Source organism: Maylandia zebra, linkage group LG10 (assembly GCF_041146795.1).
Source record: "Maylandia zebra isolate NMK-2024a linkage group LG10, Mzebra_GT3a, whole genome shotgun sequence".
In the NCBI taxonomy this organism is placed as follows: Eukaryota; Metazoa; Chordata; class Actinopteri; order Cichliformes; family Cichlidae; genus Maylandia; species Maylandia zebra.
The window spans coordinates 14,671,279-14,682,285 of NC_135176.1; the positions used below are offsets into that span (position 1 = coordinate 14,671,279).

General features: G+C 42.4%; 2 protein-coding genes across 4 annotated transcripts in view; one reads left to right on the top strand and one right to left on the bottom strand.

Annotated features, from left to right (window-relative positions):
• brd8a (bromodomain containing 8a) overlaps nucleotides 1-5,755 on the top strand; it is a 19,174-nt gene extending 13,419 nt beyond the window's left edge. For all 3 annotated transcript variants that reach the window (XR_191513.2, XM_004564034.4, XM_076889133.1), the window contains 2 exons: nucleotides 4,453-4,497; nucleotides 4,643-5,755. Coding sequence is in view for 2 of the 3 variants with exons in the window: in XM_004564034.4 (XP_004564091.1) it covers nucleotides 4,453-4,497; nucleotides 4,643-4,702 (105 nt within the window). In the remaining variant the exon portion in view is untranslated. The remainder of the gene's footprint in view (nucleotides 1-4,452; nucleotides 4,498-4,642) is intronic.
• Nucleotides 4,643-11,007, bottom strand: part of dnajc18 (DnaJ (Hsp40) homolog, subfamily C, member 18) — a 14,255-nt gene continuing 7,890 nt past the window's right edge. The window contains exons 5-8 of the mRNA XM_004564033.5: nucleotides 10,955-11,007; nucleotides 10,572-10,681; nucleotides 10,282-10,454; nucleotides 4,643-9,040 (exon numbers count right to left, since the gene is read on the bottom strand). The exon at nucleotides 10,955-11,007 is cut by the window's right edge and continues 60 nt beyond it. Coding sequence (XP_004564090.1) covers nucleotides 8,916-9,040; nucleotides 10,282-10,454; nucleotides 10,572-10,681; nucleotides 10,955-11,007 — 461 coding nt within the window. The 3' untranslated portion in view covers nucleotides 4,643-8,915. The remainder of the gene's footprint in view (nucleotides 9,041-10,281; nucleotides 10,455-10,571; nucleotides 10,682-10,954) is intronic.

Genomic DNA, 11,007 nt, shown 5'->3' on the forward strand with positions numbered 1-11,007 from the left:
ACCCACTGCTCAGGGTGCCCCACCACCAGCCAAGCAGTCGGACCGCAAGAAGAAGGACTGTCTTTTTTTTTTTCTTTTCCTTTTTTTGTGTCCCATTTGGATCTTTAGCCATCAGAATTGTTGTCTTAAGGCCAAGAAAGATGCCAAGCGGATTTATTTTACCAAGTGGATCATCATGGCCTTGCCATATTGGTCCATTTGATTTACCTTTATTACAATTATGAATTTATTTTATTTTCGGTTGCTACAAATGGGACAGACATGGCTGGGGGATAGGACAGGGAGAAAGAATGAAAGAAAGAGAGGGAGAGAAAGAAAAACAGAGGGGAGAAGAGACGGTGAGAAAGGGGGAAAGAAAGAAAGAAAAACAAACAAAACACCTGGATCACCTGTATGGAGAAAAAAAAACAGAAGAGAAAGCAAACAAAAAAAAGAGCAACATAATAAATACAGCACCATCACAATAAACTAGCTAGCAGTAGATAACAGTAGATACTGAATATTAAACGATATTGTGCAGCACGCAAGATAGACAGCGCACAATGTGCTTTGAGGCAGCAGCCAAGAAGGGTGTAGTCCGCGTCTGTGAACACCCGTGTGCACACCTGTGTGGATCAGCATACTTGTATTCCAAAGGTTTCTCCATGTAACGATCTGCTAGGGAGTGTGCGGAGCCATAGCCCCGTCCACCAGGGTATAAAGCAGGTATGGAGGAGATCCAGGCCCCAGATATCCAGAGGCCCCAGAGTACAAGGACCCGAGGAGGACCACCAAAAGGGGGGGAACCGTACCACCCTCCTGGGAAGAGCTGAGTAGAGCCCCAAACGAGAGGTCACCCAGCAGCTACGGAGCAGAGGCCAGAGGGGGTTGCATTGGCGTGCCCGCAGGCTCTGCCGGCAGCCAGCTGTGCCAGAGAGGACCGAGCTTCAAGCCCAGAGGCCTGAGGGCATCCCACCCCCCGGAAGGGGCCCAGCCGGGCCACAGGCGCCAGGCCCCGCCAATCGGCCACCAGGAGTGAGCCAGTACATACATGAGCGCCCAGCCCCAGACGACAAGGACCACCAACACACCAACGTCTGAGGGCATCAGCCACCGGCAGGGAGTGTGGTGAGGGGAGATGTAACCCTTCTCTCTGGGGTGGAGGCAAGTTGACCACCTCCTTATCTGCAGTAGCAGGGAGGCCCCGCATCCGAGACCCCAATCTGACGGCCAGCACCTCCTCCCAGCCCCCCAGTCCTGACGGCTAACAGAACCGGGGTGAGTGAAGACCTCAAACCTCCCTACGCCCGCTCATATGTAGTGTCGCTATGTGCTGTTCTAAAGTGCATTTAAAACTCGGGAGAGCCCTCGGGTATTTGTGAAATGCACAGAGGCAGTCATAGCCCCACTGAAGAGGCGGGGCATCCGCATAGCAACATACATAGACGATTGGCTGCTGCTATCAGAGTCAGAAATAATGGGAAGAGAGCACACCAGGTTGACAGTGGATCACCTGATGGCTCTGGGTTTCACCATAAACTATGAAAAGAGTGTCCTGCAGCCAGCTCAGGCCATCTCTTTCATAGGAATAGCTCTAAACTCCACCTCGCACAGAGCGTGTCTCTCGGTGATTACAGTCAAAAAAATGCTATGACATGCCGGCATTTTTCAGGTGGGAAGATATCTCCCATTCAGAAGATGCCTGCAGATGCTGGGATTAATGGTGTCTTCACTGGCAGTCATTCCAGTAGGCAGACTGCATATAAGGGAGTTTGAGCAATGGGTTGCATCACGGAGACTGAATCGAAAGCACCATACCCACCACCATATCAGAGTGACAGCAGATTGCGCTGCAGCACTCCACTGTTGGAGAAATCCCACATTTCTCACTTTGGGGGTGTCACTGGGGCTTTCACAGCCAGAAAGGTGGTGACCACGGACGCGAGTCTCACGGGCTAGTGTGCCACTCATGAGGGCAGAGCAGTGAGCGGCAACTGGGACTCACGACAAAGGGGTGTTCACATAAACTGGCCACAATTGCTAGCAGCATTTCTAGCACTGAGACACTTCCTTCCACTGTTAAGAAATCACCATGTTCTGATCAGAACAGACAACACCACTGTTGTGGCGTACATTGACAGAGGGCGGGTTACAGTCCCATCCTTTGCACATGCTTGCTCGCAAACTGATCATGTGTAGCAGCATCAATCTGTTGTCACTGAGAGCTGCTCACATTCCAGGAGCTCCGAACTTGGGAGCAGATTTAATGTCCAGGGGAAACCTGCAGTACGGGGACTGGACCCTGCACCCACAGGTGGTGACCCATATCTGGACCCGCTTTGGCCAGTCACAGGTCGACCTGTTTTCCTCGAGGGAGAACGCTCAGTGTCCACTGTATTTCTCCCTGAGGGACCAGGAGGCTGCGCTAGGGGTAGATGCATTAGCTCACAATTGGCCACATGTTCTGCTTTATGCGTTCCCTCCGTTGGCCTTAATTTCTCCCACTCTTAACCAGAGTGAGAGAGAGGGGGCTAACAATAATATTGATCGCCCCAAGGTGGACGATGGTCCCATTGGTTAGCGGAGATTATGCCCCTCTTGTGGAGCGAACCTTGGCCTCTCCTCTGTGACGAGACCTAGTCTCCCAGGCCAGGGGGGAGATTTTTTTTCACCCTCACCCTGTGGGCTTGGCCTGTGAGAGGTTGAATTTGAGTATGGGAGGACTCACCCAGGGTGTTATAGCCACTATTCAGAATGCTAGAGCCCCCTCCACAAGATCATTGTATGAGAACAAGTGGAGATTATTTGAGGAGTGGTGTGGAAAGTCTCACACTCTCTATTTTCAGTGCTCTGTGACAACAATTCTCTCCTTTCTCCAGGAACTGTTAGATAAAGGAAAGGCCTTTTCCACAATTAAAGTATATCTAGCAGCCATTTCAGCCTGCCATGTGGGCTTCGTGGATGGCCCAGTGAGCCATCACCCGCTAGTCCGCTGTTTTATGACAGGGGCACAACGACTCCACCCGGTTTCTAAACCTCTCGTCCCCACATGGGATTTATCCCTGATGCTGGGGGCAGTTTCACAGCCACCATTTGAGACCACTAAGCCAGGTGGAAATAAAAATCCTGTCTTTGAAGACTGCATTGCTCCTGGCTCTCGCATCTGCAAAGCATATCAGCTATATTCATGCACTGTCAATACACAAACAGTGCACCCGATTCACGCGGGATAACTCTAGAGTCACGCTCAGGCCAAATCCGGCCTTTGTGCCCCAAAATCCTTATCTCCAATGCACCCCATTGGAGCTGGAAGCTTTTTGCCCTCCTCCTTTCTCCTCCCCTGAACAGGAGTGCCTAGATGCTGAGGCAATCCAATTGGCTTACTCCAGCACAGCAACCTCTTGGGCCCTTTTTAGGAGTGTCTCTATAGAGGAGATATGTGCAGCGAGCTGGGCTTCACCTTTGACGTTTGACTGTGTTAAGTGTGGGCTAGAGATGACCCCACGAGACCTCCTAAGTTGGCAGTCAGTCGTTCAGATGGGCTTATCTGGCAATATGGGAGTCTGCATATCTTTGATAACATGAGTGAGGTGTCTCACCAGATACCCCTCCTTGCACGAAGCGAGGAAGAGGTGAGCTTATCTTACCTCACTCATGTTATCAGAGAACAGAGGTTACGGAATAGAGTAACCTCAAGTTATTGTCTGAAGCCTTCATGTACTTATAGTTTATCCAAAGCATTCAATGAGTGTTTAATAAGAAAGCAGACTGCTCGATATTAGGTCTAATGAATTGAAGCTACTGTTCAATCAGCTTTAGTTTGATTTATAAAAGATGTTTCTGTGACAAAAAGCACTGCATAAAGAACTGCTAACCTAATAATGATTTTATAACACTTATGCTACAGACCATACTATATAAAATACATATTTTTTCATTTTTAACATTGACTTTCAATGTTACTTACACCCAAAGTATTTGGTGAAAAAAAGTATTTTTCCTCCCGGTCATCTAGTCTGGCAGAATGTCTTTTTCTGTTTCTTTAGATATTCTGATTACAGATAACCCATTTGAAGATAGGAAAGTTTAAAGAGTTAAATAATGATGGGTCATAGCATACTGATGTTAATGGGAACCTCTAAATCACTGAAAGGTAGGAGATGACTGAAATGTCCTGCAGTACCTTGAAAAGTGGCTTGACAACAGTATTCTGTATATCTGTAGCTTACATGATATAAAGATCCTGAGCTAAACATGTGGCATCGTCCTGTAATGTAATGGCAGGGCAGCAACAAAACATAGTAAATGTAGTACTAGTGTTATAGCAGTTAATGTGTGTTTTTAAAGCTTGTCTCCAGTTTTCCTCTAGCTGAATGTACTGTGTTGTCTCTCTCTTTGTATTATTTTGCTCCTGTTTGAGATTTTCAGCACACTACTGAGTTGCAGCTCTTATCTGTCATGTTCCTCTTACAGGACACTGTGTCCATGTCTTCCCCTGCCTTCCTTCTTTCTCTTTTTGTAAGTACCCTCTTTACTACCTTTAAAACTGCAGTTACATATATTCAAACAAAGAAGACAAACAAACAAAGAAGGTTTTATTAAAATACTTCATTTAGTCTCTTAAAGCTCAGACTAAACGTTTTTTCCCCCACTTCCACTGCAGGATGGAGGCACCAGAGGGCGCCGTAGTGCCATAGAAGCTGACCTCAAAATGAAGAAATGAAACCATCAGTATGATATTGTATCAGTATGGTGTCCCTGAGATAAAGTGAAAAGACTGATCTCATTGTCTCTCAGTTGCACAGATTGTGGCTCTGCGTATGGTGCAGTGTAACCTTTGCTTGCACTCTAGATTAAAAGGATAGACTGCAGTGTGGAGATGCTAATTTGTTCTGAGACAGCCATACAGTCGTGGATTACATAAAGTATAATCCCAGATTAGAGTGGGAGCATTCTGAAAGACCATGTCAGACCTTTCATGGATATAGCTGCACATCACTCAGACGTAACCTGCTCTGAAGTTCATGGGGATGTAGAGAGGTTTTAAAAAATGCTCCTATTATACAGTTGGGCTGAATATTGAATTAACTGGGCTTGAAGTTGATCCCCAGATTAGCGTCCAGAAGGCCAAAAGTCTGGCCAGAGGGGCAAGTTGATTTCAAACAGAAGCGTTTTCACTGCAGGTGTAAAACAGATTTTAAAGATCTAATTTTAAGACTTTGATATCCTTTTACTGTAATGTTTGTGTTGGATTTATTTTATCAATGTGACACTTTGGTGAAACAGTACCTACATGCTTATTCTACTACATACTCAGTGCTTTTGATTAAGTGTTACATTTCTAAACTGTTGTTTACTTTAAAGTCTGTAAAAAAAAAAAAAAAAAAAGCTGTTACGTTATACTTGAATTTGCACAAAACGTTTCCACTGTGCCAATCCAAAACCGATCACAGCGGTCACTGTTCGAGCCAATCACAAACTCTCATGCAAGCTACGTGCGCACAAATCAGTGAGAACAGTTGGCTTTTTTTTTTTTTTTTTTTTGTCAGTGTGAAATTCCCCTTTTTTGTTGCGAGGCTAATGTTTCATGCACCGTAATTGATTTTGGAAGCTTTTAGTATTTTTCAGGACTGGCTTTAAGGAACACTAATACTAAACCCTGTGTGCACACCAACGAAGATGCAGCGTTTTTCACAGCGTTCCCACTTGCTTTTCTTCAATCATGTTCAATATTAATGACCCAATGAATAAAGCTTGTAACTTTTATAGAACCCGAGCCAAGATATTTCCAGGTTAAGTAGCTCATGATGCCTCTCTGTCCTCGCTCTTCCCTGTAAATATGCAAAAGCAAACAAATGTTTGTTTTTCATGTAATTCAAAGTACGAGACGTTCTCAGTTTGTACATTTGGTCTGCTTAACAAACAAGTTGTCTTAGATAAGTGTTTACAGTGCTTTGAGAAGATTTTAAGACTCCACACTTTTTTTTTTAATTTTCAAGATTAAAAAAAACAAAAACCCATCAATATACAATAAATTTCCCATAACCAAGTAAAAAGCATGCCAGATTTTTTTCCCCCCCAAAATTTGTCTAAAAGTAAATCACAAGTATTTGATTTTCAAAAGCCTTTAGATCTTTTACTCAGTGCTCTGCAGAAGTTTTGTTGATAGCTTTAAAAGCTTTTTATCTGTTTGGCTAAGTCTACAGACTTTGCACACCTGGATAAAGGCAGGTTATTCCATTTTTCCAGGCAAATCCTTTCAGGCTTTATCAGATTGGATAACTGCCATCTCTAGCTCTCTCTACCAGTGTCATGAGCGTCACATCTGGGTTTTGGCTCAGCCGCTCAAGGACAGTCAGTGGACTGAAGCCACTCTGGCTTTCCCATCTGTGAAGATTACGTCTGAAACTGTTGACCATTGGGCGCTCGGTCACGACCTGGATGAAGGCCCTTCTTGCTGGGCTTCTCTGTTTGGCTGTGGGGCGAACTCCAGGAAGAATCTTAGAGTTTCTACAATTTTTCTATTTCACAAGCGACAGCTCGAGAAACAGTTCTACACTTTTGTCACTATTTAAGCCTCGCCACAATTTTATCTAAAAACTATAGAGTTCTTTGAATCCACTGGCTTGGTTTTTAATCCTGACATGGAGTGAACTGTGGGACCTTTTACTGTTCATGCTTCTGTATAAGGGTTAGAGTGAAGAATGATGGAGGAAAAATACAGCAATTCAAAGTTCAATTACAATGAAATAATTTGAAAAAAGTGAAAACATCTGAAGACTTTGAGTCCAGTTTGAACAATTTGCATCATGGCTACAACGCAAATTAGGTTCAGATCCAGTAAACAGTGAAGCTGAAGCTCACCGTTTGATATTTTTTGTGTGATATAGTTTTTAAATCCATGATTATTTGCTAGAAATTAAGAGCTGGTTCTTAAATGGCAGCTTAACCTGAGCTTGAGGTAAATTTAGGATGCGTTATTCCCCTCTATCATTTTCTAGTTTAACAAGGTGACCAAACTAATGATGCATTCAAAGAGCCACCGTGAAAAAGAAACCAGACAGAAACCAAGAAGATTTTCTGATTATTCTTTAATTTTGTGGTATTTTTGGCTGAAAGCTTAACTTTGCAGTTCTAACTCAAGGGGTATGTCCGCACTGATTAATACCAAACCCTGACTCGTGTGTATCACAGTAAATATAATGCCATTTACATGTTTGTGACTTCCAGTGTGGAGCAGAATATATTCTGACAGTTTACATTTATAATTTCAGCAGTTATGAAGATGTATTAGCCAAAAATAATAATGTGGAACTAATTAAAAAAAAAAAAAAATCACAAAGATGCATGCAACAGTAACAATATGGAGTCACTATGAACTTAAAAAGTGCTTGAGGTGAACCTGAATATCTCACAAGTATGACAACAGCTAAGGCAGTCTGGCAGTCCTAGTGCGCAGCAACAAGTATCAATGTCTGGATAGGGTTTGTGTGAGCTGAGCTTTTTCATTTTAATTATATATATATATATATATATATATATATATATATATATATATATATATATATATATATATATATATATATATATATATATATATATATATATATATATATAAATAAAGGGCTCCATAAGTTACAATCCCCTTAGTGATGACGTGATTTGACCAGACCGTGGCAAGTAAAAGTCCCAATTTTGGTTTCTGTCTGGATGAAATGATCATACCCACAAGTTAGTTGTGGAAAACAAAGTCTCCAAGGAGTTTAACAGTCTCCGTTATTTACAAAATGACACCGGGAGGCAGCAGTGCATCGGAGGACTACGACTGCTAGCACAAAGAGACATGCTTGCTTCTTTGAAAAACTCCCAGCCACTACTGACTGAAGTTACCACTATCGGATTAGGCTGTCTAATCATAGCCATTCAATTCTTATATATGAAGTTTTTCGAAACATTTTCTTTTTTTTTACGTTTATTTTTAAATGATCATTATTGTTATAAAAGATCAGAAGAAATTACGGGTATTGGATTTATAAAATATCTAGATTTGAGCTGAAAACCCATTTTTCTGGAAGCATCTGAGCTTGCAGTTATGAAAGCAAACAAAAAACTGTATTGCAAGCCATTTAAACTCCATAAAACCGTACAAACTGCTTATAGTGAAGGTTCCCCATATACAGCAAGAAACACTGAACTGCCTTTTCTTTCGGCTGAAATGCCATTTCTAAATGACCAACACAATAAACACCTATGCAAGCGCTGACGCAGGGAGCCTGAAGCTCTGCTGTAGGAAGCAGCTCCTTTTTTTGGCAGCACAAACAGAAAACAGCATATTCTGTAAAATATTACTGTGCCTCCTATTGCTCGAGGTCCAAATGAGTGATTTGTCTATGTTTCAATCATAAATAAAATGTTGCAGACTAAAAATAAAAGACTACAGTACACTGTACTTCATTTCTAACAGGAAAGAAAAATGGATGTTTCTTCTATCATCCACTAAATAAATACACCTAAAATTTGAGCAAGGACACAGAAACATCCAAAATAAATACAGGTGAACTACAAAACCCAACCAGATAAAACATGTATGTGTGAACATACAACTGCCTTTGTAACCCCAAAGGGAGCCCCCTTATGTCATGCCATTTCTATAAGAAAGTTTAAAGGCTCTGAGACGTCGTTCACGCTTCCACAGTGACTGCGCACCTGTCACCGCTACCACCACAGCTAGGGCCGGCAGCTAACATGCAACTTCACTTTCTACCATCGACACGAGGAGAGAAGGCACATCGTTCCCAGCGGCATAATCTCCCACTGGCTGTGCTGTACCCAAAGAGATTTCTTCACAAAGTGGCCAGATTGGATAAATTACACACTTAGGTAAAATACATTATTGTAAAGTCTGTAAAGAAACACTTTCTCCTCTCCGACAGTCCTTATTTTCCTCTCTGACGCCCAACCAATCGATGCAGTTTCTCACAGTTTTCCAGCCTCATTGTCTCCGCCTTCTGCTTTAAGCGGTCGTCTCGGTACAGCTGTCCGAGGTTTGCCAAGTCTGATTCTGCAAAGGAAACAGAATGACAAATATGAAGCTGCAGCAGACTGATAATGTAGCTTACCATAAACAGAGAAATAGATGGACACAGTTGGTTTTATCCTGCAGTCAGAAACATTACTAAAGATTGAGAGCAGGACCCAAAAAAACCCCAAAAACTGCAGTTCCTCAAATGGTCACTTGAGGCTGGCTACAAAAACTTTCTTTATAACAACTGTAAAGGAGATTCATTTCTATACCACCTGCTAAAGGCTTTCAGTTATGAATGTTGAGGGGTGTGGCTGCTTTAGTGACAGGGAAGTACAGGCACAAGCATCTAAGTATGACTGATCAGCATCACCTAAGCTAATCTGATTCACTGCCCTGAACCCTCTTGACCATGTTTTTGCTGTTGGATCATTTTAATAGTCATCTGACAAAATAAACAACAACAACAAAAAACAAACAAACAAAAAACATGGATTTGAATGTGGTTAAGCCTGCTCTTAGTTTTTGTCTCTGTGAAATGTATCTTACATGTCAGCACTAATTAGCAGGACCCGATGTCTCTGCGAGGCATCCGCGCCGTCTATAGATGCACCAAGCTAGCTAGCATTAGCTACGTCAATCTTTTATCTACAGCATGGGAGTGTGGCTGAAACTCTGGGAAGCAGGTACAATCCTCTACCAGTAAAAATCTCTGCAGCTGTTGAATCATCACAGATATGGAAATTTAGTCCCATTTTCAATTTGATTTATATAGTTTTAAATCACAACAACAGTTGCCTCAAGGCGCTTTTATATTGTAAGTTAAGACCCTACAATAATAGAGAAATAAATAAATAAATTATTTAGCTGTGTAGCCTTAAGAAAACCACTTATCCCCAATCAATGGACTCCCCCCCATTTCCTGATGGCACAGGTATACTCCAAAATGGTAATACTAATGTTAGGCTCAAGGTTTGAAAGCATGGCTCAAGAAAGCCCACAAAGTTGTCTGACTCTACCATCATCAATCCAAGATTTTGGGGGGGGGGGAAATGAATGCAACTCTGGATGGAAATAAATGTCTTAACACTGTAAAAGCTTATCGAAATTTATGCCACAGCAAATGTGGGCCATCACCAAAGCTAAAGGCAGTCTAATTAAATATTAAATATTTAAATATAAATATTTAATTAAATGTTAAATTAAATATTAAAATATAAATTTTTTTTTTGGCCCAGCAGTTTATACTCCCCATCCAAACAAAGAACCTGCTTGCTTACTTTGCTGTTTTTCTTTCCAGCAGCTGCTCTGCAGGTGTTCAATATAGTCGTTCTCAATGGTTTTCTCGAGCTCCTCCAGTGCAGCGCCACGGTATTCCTTCTCAAAACCCTTGTCTACATAGTATGGTACACCCATGTGCTGCGTTTCCCTGGACACCACTAGCCCCATGGCTCTGAAACCAAAACCAAACCAAATTAATTCAGTGGATTTACAGCGTCAAGCATGTCAGAACCCTTAGGATGGCTAAAAATCACAGTAGTGAGACCCATATGTTGTCGAACAGACTCACGGCTTATAGAAGAGACTGTAGGGTGGGTTAGTGGCCATCATCTGAGTAAACACTGATATGAGGATTAGCACCAACACGGGGAGAAGCTGCAGAAGAGCTGTGAAGGTGTTCTGTGGGAAGATAGAAATCAGTGCAGTTTACAAAGCATGCAATACTGTATGTAGGCTGCAATGATTACGCCGCACTCATGCCAGCGTGGTATTTCTACGTCTTTGGAATATGAGCAGAAACAATCACTTAAGGGATACAGTCATGTTAAAAAGGAATTCCAGAACCTTTCAGTGCTTTTCTGTAGACTCATGATCAAAGAATTAAAGACGACAACAACATAATATTGAGGCTGTTTAACAGGGATTTCTCCTCATGCTTAGTGAGTCACTGACCTGACTCTGATTTTCCTCCACCACCTCCTCGCGCCTTTCATGAGCACGTCGAC